The 23320-nt window shown below is 29.6% G+C and overlaps 6 protein-coding genes across 8 annotated transcripts; 3 read left to right on the forward strand and 3 right to left on the reverse strand.

The window, feature by feature from the left end:
* Positions 1–512: 512 nt before the first annotated feature.
* On the forward strand, positions 513–3629 carry Bm1843 (the record flags this gene model as incomplete). 2 transcript variants are annotated; one of them, XM_043079594.1, is made up of 5 exons in its annotated part: positions 513–767; positions 1861–2012; positions 2322–2570; positions 2889–3062; positions 3362–3629. In XM_043079594.1, the coding sequence occupies 5 exons, from the start codon at positions 513–515 to the stop codon at positions 3627–3629; spliced, it is 1098 nt and encodes a 365-aa protein (XP_042935528.1). The 2 variants fall into 2 exon arrangements, with proteins under 2 accessions (XP_042935528.1, XP_001893051.2); XM_001893016.2 differs by lacking the exon at positions 513–767 and having other exon boundaries at positions 1840–2012.
* Positions 3630–4022: 393 nt separating this feature from the next.
* Bma-rpoa-12 (conserved hypothetical protein,hypothetical protein) lies at positions 4023–4634 on the reverse strand (the record flags this gene model as incomplete). The annotated part of the gene is made up of 2 exons (XM_001893015.1): positions 4023–4246; positions 4529–4634. 2 exons carry the CDS (start codon positions 4632–4634, stop codon positions 4023–4025), a joined length of 330 nt encoding a protein of 109 aa, XP_001893050.1.
* Positions 4635–6115: 1481 nt separating this feature from the next.
* Bm4073 (T-cell receptor beta chain ANA 11, putative) lies at positions 6116–7306 on the reverse strand (the record flags this gene model as incomplete). The annotated part of the gene is made up of 3 exons (XM_001893014.1): positions 6116–6288; positions 6957–7150; positions 7254–7306. The coding sequence occupies 3 exons, from the start codon at positions 7304–7306 to the stop codon at positions 6116–6118; spliced, it is 420 nt and encodes a 139-aa protein (XP_001893049.1).
* Positions 7307–8228: 922 nt separating this feature from the next.
* Positions 8229–11946, reverse strand: Bma-edc-3 (T-cell receptor beta chain ANA 11, putative; the record flags this gene model as incomplete). Its single annotated transcript, XM_043079595.1, has 11 exons — positions 8229–8359; positions 8492–8648; positions 8940–9135; positions 9302–9325; positions 9547–9608; positions 9795–10019; positions 10280–10428; positions 10585–10700; positions 10880–11238; positions 11584–11683; positions 11831–11946. 11 exons carry the CDS (start codon positions 11944–11946, stop codon positions 8229–8231), a joined length of 1635 nt encoding a protein of 544 aa, XP_042935529.1.
* A 1240-nt stretch (positions 11947–13186) lies between these two features.
* On the forward strand, positions 13187–14478 carry Bma-mrpl-54 (SD09147p, putative; the record flags this gene model as incomplete). Of its 2 annotated transcripts, XM_043079596.1 has the most annotated exons (4): positions 13187–13256; positions 13835–13966; positions 14133–14269; positions 14356–14478. In XM_043079596.1, the coding sequence occupies 4 exons, from the start codon at positions 13187–13189 to the stop codon at positions 14476–14478; spliced, it is 462 nt and encodes a 153-aa protein (XP_042935530.1). The 2 variants fall into 2 exon arrangements, with proteins under 2 accessions (XP_042935530.1, XP_001893047.1); XM_001893012.1 differs by lacking the exon at positions 13187–13256 and having other exon boundaries at positions 13843–13966.
* A 5749-nt stretch (positions 14479–20227) lies between these two features.
* Positions 20228–23033, forward strand: Bma-bro-1 (uncharacterized protein; the record flags this gene model as incomplete). Its single annotated transcript, XM_001893010.1, has 4 exons — positions 20228–20513; positions 20981–21117; positions 22438–22503; positions 22827–23033. The coding sequence occupies 4 exons, from the start codon at positions 20228–20230 to the stop codon at positions 23031–23033; spliced, it is 696 nt and encodes a 231-aa protein (XP_001893045.1).
* Positions 23034–23320: the final 287 nt, after the last annotated feature.

Consider the following 23320-nt stretch of genomic DNA (forward strand, 5'->3'; position numbering starts at 1 on the left):
GTTTACCCTTTTTACTCTATATCACATAGCTAAATAATCTTGTCGTACACTCATTTTATGTTAATATTTTATAGAATGGAAATTGAAAATTCATTGAGATCAAAAATGAAAAAAAAAAATAATAACATTTAATCCTCTTATGATGAATGTTTTGCATAGAATGAATGCGATAACTAAAACTATGATATAAATATATGTAAATGTAATTCTTTTATCATTTTATGCTTTGTTGTACTGTTAATCATCAATGTCATATTATTCCATTATTGGATTTATTTATCAAATACATATATAAAATAGGATAAACTACTGTTATTGTTATAGTAATCGATAGAATAAAACATGGAATACATTAATTACTCATAAACCTACCGTACATCCTAAGGTGACAAGTTCATAGTTCCATTTCTCTTAAAATAAACTTTCTTATTTAACAATTGCTGCCAACATTTAATGGCGAACTGCGTAAAATCTTGTCCACTACATCACCAGAAGAAATGCAAAAGGCGGTGATGTGTGAACGATTTGGGGCGCTATGGTATGTCCCATTGGCTATTTTTGTTATTGTCCTTTACAATGAGTATTTGATATATTACATAACAATCTATGTGACATGTTCGTGGCCTGTATTGCCATCGCGAGAACATGAACAGAAAGAAGAGACGAGAGTAATGATTTTAACCGATATTCATCTCCTCGGACCTCGTCGAGGACATTGGTTCGACAAGTTGAGGCGGTTCGCTTTCCTGTCCTTTTTTTTATTCTCTGTGTAAAGATCAGAGTTAAAGAAGAATTTCATGAAAGTAAAAACGCAAATTTCCGTTCCACTATCTTCCATTTCTTATTACAAGAACAGGATGTTGAAATTAATTTTTTTGGACGTGAAATTGTTTACATAAAGATAAAGTTGCATTCAGGAAGTTAGCTGCATCAATATGTAAAATTAGAAATGTCTGGATAACTTAAAAGACAAGAGAAAGGTTGGGTACTAAAGTCTAATTTACTATGCACTAAATATGCAGTGGATAAGATGGTGGACAAAAATTGATATTTGATTGGGCAAGTGAAAGTAATAGTTGCATTAAATGTGAGTAGTGTTTAATCCAAGTAAAGTTAATAACATGAAATGATTTAATAGAAATGTTTGCAACCTTGAACTACAATAGCTTTCAGAAATTCAATGGATATACTATAAATTTATTGAAGTATGTTTAAAAGTATTAGAATTCTTAGAAGTTCAGTTTTACTCCATTTTGTTCAATTTCAAAAAACCATACAATTTTCATCCACATAATAAGTTTTCAATACTTCTGATTCAGTTATGTTTACTTTAAATATTTACACTTGAGCTGCAAAGAAGGATGAGCCATATTATGCTTGGTTTTGCTATTTTTCAGGGAATGGCAAATGCATCGATCGTTTCAGTCAGCCGTATCATTAATGCATCCACATGCCGTTTTCTTTTTAGATTTGTTCAAATATATATTATAATTTTAAATTCATATATAAATGTTCAGTCTTTAAATATGCAATCAAAAGGACAATAAGAACAAGATTTATTAACTCCTATAATTGGCGGCGACAGCATCCTTAGCATAGTTTGAAATTCATATACTTCAAATGATAGACGAATCACCCAAGACTGCATGAAGCAGATAATAGTTTGATTGGTTTTGAGTAAATATGTCATCCGAATTGTTTTTCTTTTTTAAATACTTTTGTTTTCTGAAAGATTCGATCAGATTATTTTCTATCGTATTTGTCCATAAGAGAAGGAATTTGTAAGAAAATAAGTAAAGGAATTTTTTGATTTTTTCTAATGAATCAAAGATTTTTAAGATGATTTTGAGAGAGAAAGAGAGAATTTCAGGCGATATATTTGATGAAGGTACCATAAGCAATCAGCAGGAACTTACGAATAATATAAATCGTTTCAACGAACTTTTTTATGTACCTAGAGATGTTGAGAGACAGTGTATTCTGGGTAATCATGATATTGGATTTCATGATCAGTAAGCTTCATAATGTTTTGTATTCTTTTAATATTAAGCGTGTCAAATTTTGAGGACTTTAAATTAAAGCCAATTACGTATGTTTTTTTCCAATTATCTAATTTTTTTTTATCTGGTTTTTTTGAGATCCAGTAGGACTGGCGTTAGTTTGTTAATGGTAATGGAACAAAATAAAACAGCGCACTGTTTTTATTTTCTAGTGCCGGAAAATTTGAGAAATGCTATTTTTGTAATCCTTCAGCATTTGAGATCTTAAAAAAGCTTTCAGAAATTTAATCCAAATATAATTCCAAAAGCTTTATCTAACAGGATTAGTCCAGCACGACTCCGGTTTCTGTCCGAACATTTTTCACGGTCATTTGCTGATCACATTGTTATCGGTGGGAATCATTTTGTATTGCTAAATTCGATGACACTTGAACGTGATGGTTGTTTCCTCTGCACCTCCACCGAACGTCAAATTGAGGAACTGAGTCGAAGTTTTGATTGCACCAAAAATGTAACAATATGTAATACACAATCAAGACCTGTTCTGCTACTTCACTTTCCATTGTATAGGTAAATTTCAATGAAATTCAAAGTTTTTTTTCTTCCTAAATTATCAAATCAGAGTTTTTTTCTTTTTCTTAAATTCGTTTTAGCTTATCACAAAATACGATTGACAAATTTATGTTCATCTTGTCTTCGGATAACTCTTAGTTCCTGTCTGTCATTATCATCAGATACGTACGCATTTGACCGAATTTTTTTCCCTTTTTTTTGTATTAATAGTTGTTTTCAAATGAAAATTTCTTATGTGTTACTGAATTCAAAATTATAAGTATTTGTGAAGATTTAAAAAAAGAAATCAACTTTTATATAAATTTTGAAGTTTAGGGAAAGTGATGCGAACTGCCCGGATGACTATGATGCAGCTCCGGAACCAATGAAATCGAATCGCTTTCATGTTGGCATTGATTGTCTTTCCAATGCTTCATCCCAGTATATTTTGGAAAAGTTGAAACCTCGTGCTGTTTTTAATGGTCATGCACATTATAGTTGTCGAACTTGGTGAGTTCTATTTTCAAATTTTGAATTAATCATACCCTCACAACAAATCTCTTTCATATACGTCATCATAAAAAATCCGTACACATGAAAAATATCTGCATATTAAGTTCTAATTGCATATTTTTTAGCTCTCTTTGAAATCTGCATAATTTGTGGATTCACTGGACAAAACTTTTCGTCATTTCAAAATGTTAAGAATTCATAATGTTTAAAGTCGCTTTTTTCAAGTAGTAAGCACGTTTGTTGGATATGTTCTGGAACAGTGATTCCGAAAGTATTGCTGTTTATATAAGTTGTAGGTGGCCACCACCGTACAGTATGAATGAATGGACACTATCATCGTTTTCATGGCGAAATATCCCACAACCTGCTTTTCTTCTTGTCACCGTAATGCCCGATGATATTCAGGTCAACAAGTGCTTTCTACCGAATGAGAAAACTGTTATTGGTAGTTATATTGTGGTTGCTTTGGGTATAATAGTTTTTTTGTTCTATCGTTTAGTTTCACATTTACGGCACCGACAGCCATATTCGTCATACCAAATCGTAACTCAGAAGTGCGATTAAATAATGACTTCCAAAGTTTTCTTCAGATTGATAAAATTTTGGAATTCGAAGATGCTAAAGCTTTAAATCATAGTACTCTTTTTTATTGGCTTAGCTCCATTATAGCAGTCTCTAGTGTATATTTTGTGTTATGGGGAAAGGAGGGAAGATCTAATATTTTGCAGTTCGGGAAGAAAGGGAATGACTTTATAATTTGCACTTTGGGAAAAGAGGGATTAAATATTAGAGATATTATTTTATTAAATATTTTCTAAGTTTTACGCATTAATTCGGGTTCGTTTCATACCAATTTTCATAGCTTTTTTTTGAAAAAAGAGCTCTTTATTTTAATTATATATTATTGTCGTCGCTCTGTTTTTGATAACACGAATTACTACATATAAATTTATATTTTCATGCATTTTCCACCATATTATAATTGCATTTCAAACACATATAAAATACTGTTTGTCCTTCATCAGCAGATCGTGTTTGTCTACATGCATAACTCATCTTGCCATGGCCACATTTATCACATATTTTATCAACAACAGGGTTTTCCAGTGCACCTTCGTTGGCATTCAGCACACGATTCTGGTATACTTTCTCGGACCTATACACCAGTTTGTTTCGAATAGCTGCAAATATGTCGATGAGGAATTACCGGTAAACACTATAAGCTTCTTTAGTCAAGTAGGACTATATTTGTGAGATGCTTAGTCCAATATTTCTGGTTATTTTATAATTATGTAATTAAGAATTGTTTATATTGAGTAAAGAAGTTAGCAGCCCATTTCCGGCACATCTAATTTTGATTTTCTGTGACAGTAAGATTTCAATAATTCAAATAGCCCTAGCGTAGGAAGTATTTAAAATGTTGATCACAATTTCATGTTTCAATGATTGCCAGAAATACTAACGTTTGATATGCCATTGCGTTCGGCAGTAGCTACACGTAATGGTAACGGGAGCGGTAGCTGGTATTGGAAGCACTGTGCCGCACTCAGAACAAAATTCGGACAACATCCAATACTGTCTATAATGAAATAAATTACAGAATTAATTTCTATCAAGGACTGATTTTTTTAAAGCATTGAAAAATCTGAAATGATTTCTTCCGAAAACTGGATAGCAGGAAATTAGAAATTCACTAAGAATTAATCTTTATTCGTAAAATACAACATCTCCGACCGACTGGTGGAGGGGAAGAAAAGCTTTGTTGCAAATGAAATCCATATAAAGCAAGGGAGGAAATATTTAAGAAATTAAATGTCCCATTTTAGTCCTTTAAACTCTTTTAAAGTCATACGCTCCACTCTTAGTGGGTAATATCAAGCTTAGATTCTCAAAAACAACATTGGTTCGTGGATGGAATGTTTCCTCGAATAATACTTTCTTGATACATTTCAACGTTTAATGTTAAAAAGTTTATTTACCCAAAAAAGCTGATTTAATTACTGATCAGAATTATTTACAATATAGAATTATTTACAATATATTGGCGATGTTAAAGATACCTGTGCTGTAATTATGTTGCAAAATTAAAGTCAACCAATTATGAAGCTAATGTAATTAAGTCAAAAGCAAGAGGACGAGGCGACATTAAATGATTTTTCTTTGCAGAGATTTCTTTTTTTTTCGAAATAATACAATTAACCTCACACTCCCGGTATGGTCCTGACTATCATCCAACTACAAAAAGAGTTAGAAACACAAATTACAACTACAAAAAGAGTTAGAAACACAAATTACAACTACAAAAAGAGTTAGAAACACAAATTAATATTTCCAAAACATAATTCACTGTTGATAAGTGGATTAATTTAACTTAGGAATTTTTCCATAACCCAGCAATGAATGTTTCATTTGAATGATGTTTAATTTTACATTTTCATTTTCCTTAAATTATTCTAAAAACTATTCTTAAATGAACACACATTCTTGTAAAAACGAGAAAAAAGGAGGCAGAAAATTGAGCAAATCAGCAAAAAGTCCAACAGAAACAAAAACATATAACGACAAATTAGGAATGAAAATGGAAAATCAGAACACAGAACTTAGCATATCATTATAACGCTTATAAAAAAATGAAGAGGGAAACTTTATATACATATTTGCATATTTATATACATATTTGTGTATATATCTACAATTTTTAAATATTAATGATTCTCCCGATTTGAACAATATTTGAAGACATAAATAATTTTATTAGCTTCCACTTTCTACCTGCAGGAGCTTTCATCATTCTTTGTAAACACCGAAAAACCTCGCAACACAATTCTGAAATTCCAAGAATCATAAAGAAAAAAGGAAATAAGAGTAAAAAATAGTTACACTATAAAATTCTCATGTAAACCTGCATGAAAAAGATTTCACTGATCATTAATATCTGGAAATTCCAGTGTTTCAAATGGAAAACCTAGAATCGGAAAATAAGTCAATGTATCCATAAGGAAAACAGTACGACATCATGAATTCCGAAAAAAAAAAAGATGTGATTATTACTATAAAGTAGCTAATATCCTTGAAAAGCTAATAATCACAACAGCAAGTGTTTGTGCTGAACCAAGCACCATGCAATGCCAACAACTAATTGCTTTATCAGCTGACGTAAACATAAGCGCTATTGAAGCACTTGTTAGCGCACCAACAGTTGCAGGGCCTAATATTGCCATACCTGAAATATTATCATGAATGGACATCTTGAAGAAATTAGAACTATTAAATAATCTAAGTTTTATAAAATTTAAGCAAATATTAAATTATTTGAACTATTTATACCCTCAATACCTAAATCACTAGATTTATATCTAAATCAATTTTTCAAGTAATGAATTCGAATTGTGATGAAATGACCCCTCATTTTCTAGCATTTAGTTTAGCGGTAATTCATCATTCATCTATTTTTTTTATCCATTTGCTGCAGATTTGTTCATTACGAATATCATGAATCAAAAGTGAACGAAAGACATGAATTTCTGTTTTATGTCTAATGAATGGATTACCCCTTTTAGTTTGGAAATATGTGCATGTCAATTCAACATTAATCAATTTCATCAACCACTTAAGTAATTGAAGGATTCCACAAGTCAAAAATATCAGTATAATTATGAGGAAAGATACTTTTTTGAGTGAAATGATTTACTCGTTACGAAGGGAAAAAATATGATAACATCAAGATGTAATATATAATTACATGGTCTAACCTAAGAGTAAGTTCGTTCAAGAAAATGGAGAAATGGAAAGTAACCAAGTTTAAACTTCAACAAGACAAATATTAATTATAAACTTAATAAATGAAAAAGAAACTAAATCCAGCTAAATAATAAAATTCAAAGAACTAACCAAATATAGAAGCTGCATAAATAAACATCCATGGATGATTTCGTAGCATAATCATTGAAATTAATGCAACAATAATGTAAACAAATGCATATGAAATGACCATCCATAACGTAATTCCAAGAAACATTTCCCAGAATGACGAGATATCTTCGCCACTTAGCGTTAACACTTTCCACAACGAATAATTGCTTGTCCTGGAATTTTAACACCTAACCAATTGCTATATGTTGAAAAATTTTCTAAGCACTAAACAATATTTTTATTTTATAATCGTTTAAAAATTAAATCAGAACTTACGTTGTGGTAGCATTTGCTTCCGCTGCAAAAATTGAAAAATGTCCTGCAGTCATTTTTTAACAAAATTCACTAGGAAAAAAATAGAAATGGACATCTCCAATATAAATTTATACTTTCCTAAAAATATATTACTGGTAACATTCAAGAATTGCTTAGACATTTATATGTAACGCACGATATCCAACTCATTTACGATAGTTTGGTAGTTGTATGCATATCTTATTGTTAAAATTTTATATTAACTGCTATTTCATTCAACTAATTTTATAAAACTATAAATAAAAAAATCAATTTGCCATTATATAATCTACGCAAAATCATTAACTCAATCCATCAACTGATCTAGAAAGTCTCCGGAACATAACTGAAAGGAAATATCCAACCTATTTATCATCTAATAACAAACAAAATAATATTACATCCGATAGAAGAAATTTAAACTGCATTTTTTAATTTGCAGAAAAGAACAACATAAAAAGACTAAAGAGTATTCAGTTTTATCAAGAATTTCAAACCATCCAAATGATATAATACTTTTCAAAAAACGGAATTTGCTAGATCCAACAAAACATTAATAAAACTGAGGGATGCAAGAAAAGATTTATGCACCAAAACTTAGATGAGACTCACCGTTACTGCTACACTAAAGAATCACGCAACTGACCTAAGCGTTTGACCATTATAAAAGGTCAAACTATTTCTAAATAGCACTATGTTTAATGAGTCAAACAGAAATCCAGATTCAAAATAACCGCAAAAATGTATAAAAAGGTGATATGATAATGAAATTAAGGCTAATTTATCATTTTACAGGGATACGGTGAGAAATTGAGAATATAAAACAACCATTTATGGTAGTAATATAAATTGTTATAATCTCAAAAATAGACGAATCAATGCAATTACAATCTGCAAATTTTTGGTAGAAAAATTAAACAAAATTTCTGAGACAACACAATTGTACCAATAATTTCTTCAACATAAAACAATATTTTGAGTAGCAAATGCACGTGAAAGACATGCAGCAGAATCAGCATCCATCCAAGCAAATGGTATCCCAATATCTGCAATACTGCGCAAACCATCCGAATTCTTTTGCTTTAAGGCTATAATAACAAATAATGATTGTATGCTTGAAACAGTTTTTATAGATAACGCAATTATACTTAATTTGAGATCATTTTAATAATATTCCCAAAATATAGGACTTATCAGATTCAAAAGTATAAAAAACTTACAATCACTGTTATCAGTTCCAACACCAACCATCAAGATATGCTCATTTTTGATAAGCTCTGGCGGTTTCTCTATACAAATCAAATGAACTGGCGGCCACAAATTCTTTATCCATTTCTTGACACTTTCCAAAAGCAAAGGGCCCAAAACAACGATAAGCTATAATAAATCAAAGCAGGAATCCGAAAAAAAAAAAATTATACTTGCATTTCTCGTTCGGTTTATAAACTGTGTGACGAAGAGAGATGAAGCTAATTATAATTAAGCCTACATAATTTAAATATCAAAATCCAACTGTACAGGCATCATTGGAAGCTAATTTCAAAACCTTGAAAACATTAATAATGTATAATATAAAGCACTTAATTTTAGTCAACAAAATATCTCCATTCGGTTACGGAATTTATATTATTTCATACAATGTACAGAAATGAAAACAAAAATAATTACTTGAACATCATGTTTCGGAAGCTCTTGTACATCATGGACTTGAAGTACATGTGGCAAATTGTACTGCCCAAGTAAGCATGAATATACAACTGTTTGACAAGCTCTATTTGAGATGTGGCGCAAAAACATCGTCGTTAAAAAAGTATTAACTGCTGCTGAGTCCAACACAACCATTTGACTAACCATTATTTCAAACCTATAATTTATGAAATTATACAGTTTTTAAAAAAAAAAACTGTTTAATCTTAATAATTATTGAGATATTCGTTATAGTTTGGATTTCAAGGTTTTGGTACTTATGTTTTTTTAAAACTTCAAATTTCGTACATCGTATAATCTTTACCTTCAAGAAGTTTACTTACTTTGACTGTATTGCAATCTTTTTTCTTTACATTACAGTTTTTTTTCTTGGTGCTTTCTGTCTGTGAGAGAAGGTAGAATTAAAGATAGAAAAAAAGATCACTTTCTCGGAACTTGTATGGAACATAATGCAATGTCAAGTTAAACCTGAACTACAAATTATATATATATTGTAGTATGAGTATTATTAAATACAAAGTTCGAAAGGAAAAAGAAAACTTATCTATCAATAATGTTCCAAATAAACAGCATTAAACGATCGGCGATCATTACATGGAATATATCACTTCCCAAATAAGGTTCCGCTCTCTGCAACGATTGAATTGGAAGAGTGCAAATAAAGAGATTACCACCCTTAATCAGCACAGATAACCAAGAAATGGTTTTGATCAGTTTTGAAAAGATTTTGGAGAACTAATAAACACTAAATAAAATTTTAAACTCGGAAACTGTTCATGTTTAATAAAAATTAAGCAAAATATACTTGAAAGTAACCTGCAAAAACTTTTCCTTATCACACGGTTTTAAAAACGGAATCCGCTGTCCATCCACTGTTTTTTCAAAACGAGCAGCAGTAAACTGATCATTTGTCCTTGTTGTCCATGACGTAACTCTCGATGGATCCGAAATGATATTTTCAAAATGTTCGTAATTCTTCTGTGAAAACTGCGTCCCCAGAGCTGAGATTTCCTTCTGCTCGGAAATATTGGCATTTTTTTCCTGTTATACCAAAATATTTATCGATGAACTGGTAGGAAAAAAAAATTACAGGAAAAAAAAATATCATTAAGTATGAGGAATGAACTGCTTACAATACAGATAACTAATATAATGATGACAATAAAATTTTCAAAAAAAACCTGAAAAAAATCAATTTCCATTTCAAAGAATCATTAAGTTGTGTAAACGAACAACTTCATCATAATTTCATTAAAAAATTGGGAAATGAACATATCAAAGCGAATATAAATATTACTCACATAATTTCTGAAAATCTCCAAATTTTTCTCAAAATCGAAATCCTCATTCAAATCAAAATCAATAGGTTTAATAAGATCTTCATTTGTTTTCTTATCTCGATTATTTTGACCAAAAGCATCTGATTCCAATATCCCACTATGCCCACGATCTAAAATTAATTTTTTTAAAATAAGTAACTCACTAATATTTGAAAAAAAAAAGAAAAAATACTCGAATTAAACCATCTAATCACGTCCAAGATATCTCAATCTGTACCAACAGGCATTCTTTTGAAATCAAGATCTGAATACAAGCATATGTTTACTTCGTCTTGCCTTGTGCGACTGACCAGCTGAACATGGCAGCAATTTCGGTTCACTACAATTTGCTGGAAAACGTTTCCCACCTGAGTGAGTTCCAGGCTTACTGTTTAATTTCGATCTAAAAAAGAAAAATTAGTGATAGATACTGATAATAGCTGAATACTCCAAATGAGCGGAATATGATTAAAAATATTAATTACTTCCCTTTAATTGTCCTTGTTGATTTACGACAGCAGTCAAATCAAATTGAAAAAACTACATATTCTTAAAAAAGAAAGAAAGAAAAAACACACTTACAATGCTTTGGTTATTGGCGATGAACAAGACGAACCAGAAGGAGAGGAGCAAGGCGACTGCTGTTGATTTGTATGTAGTGATGGATTATTACTGAACGCGAGAACTGTGGCAGTATCGGTGGTAGCAATATTCTTGTGAGTGCTTGTAGATGCTTTACCCGATCCCTTTTTGAAATTTGCTCGTTGTGCTGACCTTATATGTTTTGCTGCTTTTGATGGAAAGTCACCGGCGGCATGCAATTCAATTAAAGGTTTTTGAATGTTCATCGAATGTTCAGCTGATCGTGCTTTGCTTCCTTCCGCACTTGCACCATTATTAGGAGCATCTATAGATTCTGCAGTAATTCCTTCAGAAATAACCTGAATACTGCAATCCGTTAAAATCAGAAAAAACTTTCGACTAAACAAACATATGAATTATTAGAATTGTCTAATCAAAGTTATGGAAACGTGTAAATAAAACTATTTGAAATCACATGAACATATGAGAGCATTTACCTCTCATTCTTTTACCTGCACCCAAAAAAAAAAAAGAACAGCAGGTGATTCCTGTGTCTGGCTTTATACTTTTATATCTAATGAACTTCTGATGATAATCCAAAAACATCATTTTTGGCTTTGTCTATGTTCCGAATTTATTAAAATATTCAATTTGCGATCGAGCCCCTTTCTTTATTTCCATTCCACATTGTTTCGTAATATTACCTTTCCATTCCTTGTTTCAGTCCTAACATCCAAAATCCGGAAAGAAAGAATCGAACTGATCGGGAATTTTCTTTCAAGTCCACCCATCGGCTTACCATCTCTGAAAATTCATTGCTAAAACTGCAAAATTTTGAAATGAAATATATTTTTTTCTACACAATACAACAGATCAAATATCGAGCCCAGGTCCTGTCATAAACTTTCCAGATATATCTTGAGAATGACAGAGAGAAATAAGAAATCGTACAAAAAGGGCCGTTCTACGAGCACAATTTGATTATCTGAATCAACGGACTTGATCCGTCCCTGAATACATTTACCATTTCTCATATACAGTGTTACCACTTGTCCAACGTCAGTCATCAGTATTGTGAATCTGAAGATTTTTCATATTCCGAGATAAACAATTTAAAAAAAAAAAAAAAAAATGCTAAAATCAGAGAGTTCTCCACCAACAAACATGAACATTAACGAAAAGGGTCATATATCAGTTACTGTTTATTCTTCTGTTTTAATGCTAATGATAAAATCTGAAATACCACATGGTCAGGAAATTATCTAAGTACATCTCCAAAAGTCACTGAAATTCACAAAATAATCTAAAACATTCAAACTAATGTTAAACGTTCAGAGATACATGACCAAAAATTAATGCAAAAATTTAATTATTTTGAAAATGTGAAAAATGCATTAATAAAAAATGAACCAAAATCCCGAGTCAGATTATTTACACTAGTTTTTTTTTTTTTTGGTCATGTACAATAGATGTTAATTCATATCACAAAATGGAAAATGAATTTAAATATTCCAGATTGATAAACAACTTTGCTGTCGCAAACATAATCGCTAAGTGGGCATTTTCTTGGCAAATTCGTCAGACTATAAGGATGAATACAAGACTGTGTTATAAAATATGTCACTAGCAAGAAAATTTTAACAATTCTAACAAAAAAAAAAAGTTATTCAGTATGAGGAAATAAGCTATCAAAAGTAGTACTGAAAATATCACAAATGATTGAACTATATAACTAAAAATAAATGAATATATAGTAGAATAAAGAAGATTTATAATATAATGTCAATCTAAGAAGCTTATATCAATAATAAACATTGTAATAACTAATACCGCTTTATAATGTACTTTTTTTTTCTCATTGTAAATAACTTTAAACAATTAACCTTCTATTATTCTTATTCAATTCATATTTCACAAATTTAGAAAACTATCGTAGTGTATCAAAAATCCATCGCGATTAATTGCTAAATTAAATAATTCAGGTTGAAATTCAAGCAATCGAATCAAGTATTACTTGTCAATTTAGACGTTTTGTTTCAATAGCACATCAAAGTGGGCCGTAGTCTTGAAATACCCAATGTGAAAAAGGCTTTCCTTTCACTTCGAGAATTCTTAGATTACAAGGTGTGCGGGAATATTTGGTGGTATTATTTTGTTTTATTTATGAGTGTACAATTGAGAAATGTAATAATGAATTTTGGAGTAATACTTCTAGGTATTGTTCTATTTTGGATAGTTCTAAATTAATGTTTAATTTTTTGAAAACTGATAGCGTTTCAGGATGATCATATCAAATGTAGGATAAATATGCTTTCTAAAACAATAGTTGCCATATCTCGATGTATCAAGTCACCTGAAATAGTACCTTTTACACATGGTAAGTAATTTTGTTTTTCTTTTTATGGTCAACAATATGAACTGTAGTTCTAACGCTTGCAATTTTTGAAAACATGTATTGCTTTCGCAATTGTTCTTTCTTTATTTAAACTAGCAAAAGGATTTCTTTATTTGGTGAATTAAAAAAGAAGAGAAAAAATAGTATCTAAAATAGACTAAAATAGAATGCTTCCGTTTTCAAAATTTTTCTTGTATTTTTTTTTTCGTAAAATTTTAAAATTTGGGAAGGCAACTCCTAAATGAACAGTTACCGTCTTGTTTTTATTGGCTTAACAAAAAATCTGAATTACGGAATCAACTGTGTTAATGAATAAAAGAAAGACTTGTTGACGACGTAATTTTGCTTATGAAGTCATAGCACTTAACTGTTTAGATTCCTGTAAATTTTCTTCTATCCTGTGTTCATTCATTTATTCGTTTTACATTTGGTTGGCACTTCATAAATTATTACATTACTTTTTCTTCTAATGCTTGTGATTCATTCTATTATTTGATGTCTGAAAGAAATATTAGTGCATTATTCGATTAATTGATCACTTGTCAAATTTCTCATTTCAGGACTTGTAATGACATTAAGAAATTATGCTGCAATCAGTTCGAGGATTATTCCTGAAAAAGAGGATAGAAGTTTCATTGATTTGAATACCGAGAAACTATGCACTCATGTCTGTGTAAATTATCTTCTTGATGGTAGGCATTGAAATTTTCTATGTCATATTCATTATATATATATCCTCTGCAGTGCTGTACAACTTCACCAAAGCAATTAATATTCACACGCATTTTTCAGAGTAAAAAAATAAAGTTAGGGGAAAAGATCTATTTGTGCACTGAATTTAATAGTTATTAATTATAGGTGGTGAAGATCCGAAAATTTTGCCCGATTCTGAGTATCCACAGTGGCTTTTTGAACTGAGATTAGAAGGAAAAAAGCAATTAGAAGATTTGGATCCAGAAGTTGACGGCTGGCTTTATTGGCGAGAATATCGATTGGTCAGTACTTTATCTCTCTATAGATTTTTTATCTTTTGAAAATATATCTTCATTTACATAAAAGAGTTGCGAAAAGTTGCTTTTAGCGCCAATTACGTCAAATTCGTCGCATAGAAAAGCTAAAGCAAAAGTTTATCAATCTGCAAGAATCACCAACAATGCGGAAAAGTGGTTATCGAGGAAAGAAAGCTTCCTTATATGAAATTTGATCTTTACTTATGCTCGACTATGGTATTTGAACATTTTTTAGCATCAATCTAAGTGAAAAATATGGAATTGATTTCTTCCAGTTTCTTGGGTTATTTGTAGTTTTTAAATTGTAGTAACAGTCTGTTTTTAAATTGTAGTAACAAGTCTGGTAGTGTAAAGAATTTAACTACAATTAGAAGATGCATATGGTACACTGTACATGATGAATTTTGCTCCCAAGTTTAATTATCATTTCCCAAAGACATTCCTCTGACTGCAGATTTTTATAAATGTATCAGTAAGTTAACTAGTTAAAATAGTTCCTGTTCTTTCTGTTACCATCTGATAGTTTTTCCACCTGAATTGCAAGTTTTATTTAATGAATTCTGTCAATTATTGTAAATTGATATTTTTATTTTCGCTGAAGTTGACGCTTCAATTTTTTCATCTGCTAATTGGATTTCTTTATTCGTTATCAACAATTTGGTACTTATCATTTGTTTCAGATGTTTATGTGACAAAATTCTAAAAGTTTGTTGGTGTTAATTTCAACTGATAAAGAATGTTGTAATTTAAGTTTATTTAAGCTTTTTGCACTTATAAAATCATGTAGTGTTAATTTAGATTTATATTCTCAGAAAGCAAGCTGATTCAAAACCAGCTAAACAACTAAAACCAATTTCCTCAATAGTTTTAATTGAAGCACTAAGATGTTTCGTTGAAAAAAAACGGATCAGTTCCGTCACTCAGGTACAAAAATCTGGTCATAATCGGATCGTACATATGTCAAGAGGTTGTGTTTTATAAGGTTTTGTTTTAATTTTTAAGGAAAGATATGATTGCTCACAAAAGATCAAAAATCTCAGATTTAGGCTTTCAATCTCACATAAATTCATATTTCTTAATCTTAAAACTCGTTTAGTTTCCCAGAATAATTTAAATTATAGTCAAGATTTGAAATTGGAGATATGACAACACGTGGCATTTAACATTTCAACAAAGAAAACGGTTACAGTACAAAAGGATGCGATCTGTTTCTGTTTCAGCTATAGCATTTCACAACTTGCATTTATGTTTATACACTGCTTTCTTATGCAGCAGTATTCGTTAGCAACACGTCATCGTGTTCACACGCTTTCATCAAAGGATTGTAAATTACGAAAACCATATGGGCTCTTTTGTTTGACATATAGCGCATTCATTTGTTTAAATTATCCGATTTATCATCAATATTGTACTGTCATCATTGTCATCGCTTATCATTGTCATCATCATAAGCTAAATATTTCGTTTTTTTTGAATCAGATTACGGTATCCATATGTCTGTAATTTCGAGAATTTAGGAAATGGAGAGGAAAGATTACTGTAATTGGAATTTCTGAATGATAAGTTTTAATGACAGATGTCACTTTATTTGAAAAGAATATGTCAGATGATTAGATTAAAGTGTTAAAAAAAAAAAAATGACCAAGTTGAGGGAAAATAACATGAAAAGTGAGACATAAAGTGCCATAACCCGGATTTTCCATTTATTAATAATTTTATTTGCATCATAAACAATGATAATTCAGCAATGATCAATAATGAAAATAAAAATAATAATAATAATTACAATTATAAATAATAAGTGGTCCAATAGTGTTTTTATCTGGAAATAATTCTAACGAACAATAATAATCTAACCTTTGAAACATATCGATTTCAGCAGTTACAAAAGGATGTGATATGATATGATAAAATCTATACTTATATTGGATGTAATGTGATCTATTATATATTTAAGAATTATTAACAAGAAAGAAATTTAACATTAAACGGATAAGCCTGGATTAAAAGAAGTTTTAATTTTCTTCTTTTTTGGTACATTATCAATTCGAATCTAATAATTCTTATATTTTATATATTCAGAAAAGTACTTGGCAAAATATCTTTTACTATTTGATCTATGAAGAAAAGATGGTAGTAACATAAAGTTGTGAAAAACATACTAAATGAAAGTTAGTTATTTCATTCCACACATTTATACCAAAAATTAATGAAAGCATAAAAATAGTAATGAAATGTAAATTTTAATTCGTCAATTCCTCTTTCAACAAACCAAAGAATAAAAAGAAAGTAATGATGATCATAGGACTAGAAATAATTTTCATAACAGTGAGGATGTAAATCAACAAGGGTTACCCTCGAAGATCCTTATCATATCATCATCATCATTTAACAAACATGCCTTACCACATGTTTACAAAATGCAATTGAAAATGAATGATGTTTTCTTCTTTTGTTTTCGAAAAATGATGAATTATATCGAGATCAAGAATTGAGGTAAAATTAGAGTATTAAATTTTATTTGAAGAGAAAAACTTTTTTTGTAATCTTATTTCTTTTTTCTTTTATCTTTCATAATTTTAGTATTATGACTTTACCAGCAATTTGGTTTTAAGATTGAATGATAAAATTCGGTTCTTCTTTCCGTATTGAATGAAACGCATAGCTATTTTACTACATATGTACTAATCACCATAGAAAGGACAATACTTGGCTCTTTATTTCATAAATACAAATTCGAGAAGATATTTTGTTCTGTACACTGAAACTATTCGTTTTCATCTTCTGTTAAAACATGTAATATTAAGGAAATAAAAAAAAAAAAAAGCCGGCACAGAAATTTCTTGTTTAGAAGGAGAAAAATGTGGTTAAAAGACCTTTATGGCAGTCTTTTTGGCGGAGATTCCTTAACAAATATGTCTTTGATTGTTATCAGTAAATGAATGTGTATGTATGTGTGTGTTTGTGTGTGTGTGTGTGTGTGTGTGTGTGTGTGTGTGTGTGTGTGTGTGTGTGTGTGTGTGTGTGTGTGTGTGTGTGTGTGTGTGTGTGTGTGTGTGTGTGTGTGTGTGTGTGTGTGTGTGTGTGTGTGTGTGTGTGTGTGTGTGTGTGTGTGTGTGTGTGTGTGTGTGTGTGTGTGTGTGTCATCATCATATGTAAAAGTCATGCATTACCTCATTCTACCGATCAGTTACCGGTTGCTCGTCCTCTTTGTCGAGATCAGAACTCTTGCCTTCCCTCTCGATACCAACCAATAGTTTGCCAGTTCTCTCCCTAGCCACATCTCGGAATCTACCATTAATAGACCATGAACTTTGTCTCTTCTGGCCACAACTGTCCTATCGCTTCTTGTCATTTTGGTCTTCGCTCCATCAATACATACTGATTGACCTATATATCGAGATCCTTTCAACTTTGAGGTGAGATTTATGGCTCTGATATAAGTCTACCTACCTTCTTCTACATGGTGTTATCGCACCTCCAAAACAATACTCAACCACTGACACACACAGGCACCGATCAACATACCGCCACACACATCACTAGTCCGACATATACATATATAAACATACACATGTACACATACACACACACACACACATACACATACATACACATACGCATATAAATGTGATAGACAGATACATCGATAGGCTGTGACACCAATTATTTGATAATCATCAATGACAACACCCAGAAATACATACATTACTCCGATACTACCATCATTTACCGCGTTTCAGTATAATTTAAAAATAAATGGTTAGAATTTTGAAAAAAGAAAAAAGTTAACTTTTTAGATGATAAAGCAAAATGTTATAAACCAAATTCGAATCTAACTCATGATCATATCTATTCAATAAAAAATAAGATTAAAATTTAAAACATCATTTGCAGAGATTATCCCAACTGTCGGCAAAGTTTTAGCGCTTTATTTTGAAATGTTATAATTAGATATCATTTTATCCTCTCTTCCTTCTTTTTTTGTCTCATTTTTCTTTTCCTTTTTTTTTTTTTTTATGAAGGCGATAGGAATGAAATGCTGCATTCTAATGCCTTATCTTCTACACATCAGTCCATATTTTTTTTTATAACCATTTTTCTTCCTTCTAAGTAAAAAATTTTTAAAGTGTATTTTTCAAAAAAATTTCAATAGTTCAGACAAAACATTTAAACGATCATTATCAATCTGATAAAATCACTGCATGTGATATTTTACAATTGTAAGAATGTTAGAGCTTTTAATCCATATTAAGGATAAAAGTGTATAAAGTTTTGATTTAATAATGAATTGAAAAGAAACGGAACAGTAGAAAAGCGATAAAAGCTGCACTTATTATTAAATGATTGATACTGATGAAAAGTAAATGATAAAAAGTTTTTCTTCCTTCTAAATAACAAATTCAAAAGTAACAAATTTTTTTCTAAGTAACGGATTTTTTGTTTTGTAATTGATAAGTTAAATATAAAATAAAAGAAAGAAATGAGAGGATAAAAGATAAAAATAAAAATAAAATATGGAAATGTATCAAAAAAAAAAAAAACTTTCAGATAAGTATATGAAATAAGCATTACTGGTATAGCTTGAAGAATTATATTCAGATAAATCAAATATGTATTTCTGATTTAGTTCAAAGAAATATATTCAAATTTAGTTCAAAGAATTTAGTTCAAAGAAATATTATAATTGAAGTTAATCATTTATTTCTTATCAAATAACATGTTGATAATATGGTTGGAAATATGAAATTACTTAAATTATTAAAGATTCTGATTTACTTTAACAGAGCCCAGATGACATCTCTTTATGACTTCGGCTGCTTTATATGAATGTGTTGAAGTATCGCAAATTATTTCATACTTAACTTCTTCGTTATACTAAAATTTTTCTTTCCCATACTTTTGTGTAATCAGAATTCATGATTTTACTTCGCATATAGAAGACCTAAAATTGATTTTGTTTCGCATATAGAAGACCTAAAATTGTATTTTTTTCTCCTTTTTTGTACTACGAGATCAGATGAAATTAAAATATTTCAAAATTAGATAAGATTAAAGTTAGACGAAATCAAAAGTTAGAGTCAAAAGTTTGGTTTTTTTTCTCGTCTTTTTCAAATTTGAAATTTAAATTAGAATCAAGAAAAGAAACTTTGAAGCGTTTGTTTAATTTTAATACCAGCAACTTTTCTGTCATCGTATTACATGCACATATTGTTAGATATATATTTGCTTGACTGTACTACTTAATTAATTTATCAGTTTATTATCTTATTTGCTGATAATCTTATCACAATTAGCTTTTAACTGGAAAGTTTTGGTAATCTCAAAAAAATGCAAGAAAATTTTGATATTCTGTGATAAAAAATAAATAAAATCATTTAGCAAAACCAAAATAAAAAAAAATCATTTTCCTTCTTCCGGTCGCATCGACCGGAAGAAGGAAAACAGTAATTTAAAAATGAATATGTTCAGTGGGTTGTCACTGTCCATCATCAGTTGATTCATCATAGCTCAGTCATCCATCTCTTTTGCTAATGTTATCTGCTTACTTCTTTTCTTCTTCTTCCGTATAGTTGTCATCTCGAGACCACCTTGTTCTTCAGACACAATCTAATTTTTTTTCTCGATAATATAAAAAATATTCTAATTCAGTTTAGTTTAGTTTAGTCATAGCGTAAAATTGCTATTGTTGTAGGAACATAAAATTGTTATTGTTATAGGAACATAACAAAACACACGTACACACGCACATACGTACGTATATCAGACATACACGTTTATGCTTATATAAAATTTCCGATTAGCAACGACACTGATAGAATGATTCCATCACTTCATACGTTGACATTAATATCTGTAATAATGTGTTTTATTAATTGCATGCATAAATGATTAAAGAGAAGTGATTGATCAAATCGATTGATTCCTGATAGCCTAAAAGAGATGATTGGATTGTGGAAAGATAACGGATATCAACAAACTTATCACTCATGTCAATTACGGAAGGAAGAAGTGAAAAGAGGAAAGAGGAAGGCGGTAGCGGAGCAGCAAGATGGATACAGACGACGGCAAGATAGCGCTGATGATAATAGTGGTAGTATGGGCGGAGCTTTGATCTCACCCGCTATTGTTGCCGCTGCCCGATATGCGGTCATGGTTGCGGCTGCCATCCGACAGCAAATGCGGTGTTGTATGCCCGCGGTGGTGGATAATCAGCTTCAGAAATTCGGTATGTTTATAATATTGAATGTTGCTACGGTAAACCCAAGTTGACTGCTTGGTAATCGTTCGTTCCGGAACATAAATAAATAAAATATTTGAAAATATGGATACGGTAGCATTGACCCTTCATATTGTTTAAATAATAAAAGCAACAGTTATGGCTACGGTTATCATTATGGCATGATAAAAGATAAATTCTTGTTTTACTGAATTTAATCACAATATTACAATTTTACAACTATAAAAATATTGCTCTTGTTTACGGTTATCAGTTTATCAATCCATGCTATTTCTGTTTTAAACTTCACTCATATCATACCGTTACTTATTCTAAATCATATGTCTGATTACAAAGTTATCTCAATTATTACTAATCCAATTATGAATAATTTAACTTTTGAATTTGTTGAAAATTTGAACTGAAAGTTTTATAATCTAGTAGGTAGGATTAAATATTCATTCATATTCCTCTAGAAAACGATCCAGAAATCAGGCAGCTTGTTGGTCCATCACAAATAGCTTTTTCCGGATTGCCGCATGCACCACCGGTGGAACGACGCAACGCATTATTGCAAAGCTGTACTGATCAGCAGCAACCTCGTTTGCCTATCGTTTGTTTTTTTTTTTCTTTTTTTGTTAAGTAAATACAATATTCAATGTGATATTATTTTTATTTGAATTGTTCGTTTGTTTTTCATTATTTCTAGAAATTTCGAATTGACTTAAAATTGAAATTAATTTGTTATCTTATATTTTATTTATTATATTTTTCTGTTTGTTAAATCTTCTAGCAAACGATGTCACATTCTTTACAGCAAAATTTGATCAAATTTCTAATCTAACTATCAAACTAAAATTTATCTAAATCTTGGCATAGGATGATAATTCATTAAGTTTGGCCAAATAAACCAAAAGAAACTGTCCAAAAAAATTTTTTTTTTTTTTTTGTAAATTTATACTTTAAATGTTGAAATAATTTCTGTCTCTTTTAATAACACAGAAGTCTTTTTAATTTTGTTTTGAAACAAATTTTTGTAAATTCAAAATTTATTTTTCAAATATGATTACTATTAATTTTTCTTTTTTTTTTTCAAAAAAATTAAAATTTTCCCTTTTTTTTTTTTCTAGTGCAAAGTGCATTTTTAGATAATATTAGAAATAGAAAGAGAAAAAAATAAAAAGTGTAAATAGCAACCGCAAAAATGTCATTTTTGTTCAAATAATACAAATTTTTATTTGAAAGATAAGAATACATAGTATTGTATAGTGTGTTGATAGAGAAAGTAAAAAATAAAATAATCGAATAGAAAGAAAGGTAAATGTAAAATTTTTCTCTTCATTTGTGTATTTTTGAGGTTTGTTTTTTTTTTTTTTTTTTTCTGTCCTCATTTTTTCTCCTTTCTCTCTCATTTATATATTTTTTTTTTTTTTTAAGTAAATTGAAAAAGTTTCAAATTACCAAACTAACTACTTTTCATTCATTTTGCAATACCACATTAAAACTTGTTGTATTTGTTTTTGTAAAAATAACTTCTTATTTGTAAATGTTTAAATTTTAAAATATTAAAAGCAAGAAAAAAATGTAAATTTTTTGTGAACTCTTTTTTTTTTGGAAAATATGAAGTTTGTGAAAAATTTTTGAGTGAATAGGATTTTTTTTTTTCGGAAAATTTTTGTTTAGTTTAGAGGAAGAAGTAATCTCAATGATTATTGATTTTTACTGAAATTAAGAAATTTAATTTTAACTATATTTATATGATTAATAAATGAATGATTTGCTGTTACTATCGATTTGTTAACTTTTTTTTTTTTTTTCAACTTATATTTAACACTAATTAGCACTAGCTATTATCTTTTAACGGTTTTCTAATTAATTTTAAAAATTGAATAGAATTTAAATTCAAATCATGCATGACTTTTTTTTTTTTCAGACATTCACACAGTTTGGCTATAATAGTGATTTTCCCTTATCTTCTTGTACAATTGGCCAGGAGGAGGTAAAATAGTTTTTTTTTATTTATAATTAAATTTTGAATATTAAAAAGTTTGACATTGTATTCTGAAATATTCTATGCATAGATAGGAATATTTGTTGAAATATTTAACTTTTCTATTCAAAAATATAAAACAAACGTATAATAAAATATCATGTGAAAGTTTCATTTGTTATTTTAATTTAAAAATTTGTTTATTTTTTTAATTTTATCAATGAATGAAAGTAATATAACTGTTTTAATTCAATTTGTCTTACATTTGAATAAATTAGAATATTGAAATTCGAGAAAAAAAAAAAAAACTATAAATGAATGAGAATTTACAGATAACTTTTGAAAGTCGATTCATCCTGAATGGTGTTTGCGTAATTTTACGTGGTATTCTGAATCGTGAATTGATGACCGGTTCAAGTACATTACAATTTGATGAACAAAAAGCTGCTGAAGAGGAGCTTCATCGACAACAAGCAATGCAACAATATGGTGATCGAATACAGGCTATTCGGCAGAGGTTTAATTTGCCGCAAAGTTGAATTAACTGCAAGTAGGAGAAAAAAAAAGAAAAAATGAATCGTATGTTCTTAAAATTTAATTGTTATCATTTTACAGATCTCCTCAGGTTTATGCTTTTTTTTTTGTCTTCTTGATGTTATCATCATTTTAATACTTTCTTACTTGTTCTCAGTATGTATTAAATGTTCATTTCTTAGAATAATGAAATTTATTTTAGCTAATAATGTAAATTTATTTATCTTAATTATATCTTTTAACTGCACTGGTTAGAAATTAGATTTTAGTTAGGTAATAGTAATTGTTAAAT

Source organism: Brugia malayi, assembly GCF_000002995.4.
Source record: "Brugia malayi strain FR3 genome assembly, contig: Bm_v4_Chr3_scaffold_001, whole genome shotgun sequence".
In the NCBI taxonomy this organism is placed as follows: domain Eukaryota; kingdom Metazoa; phylum Nematoda; class Chromadorea; order Rhabditida; family Onchocercidae; genus Brugia; species Brugia malayi.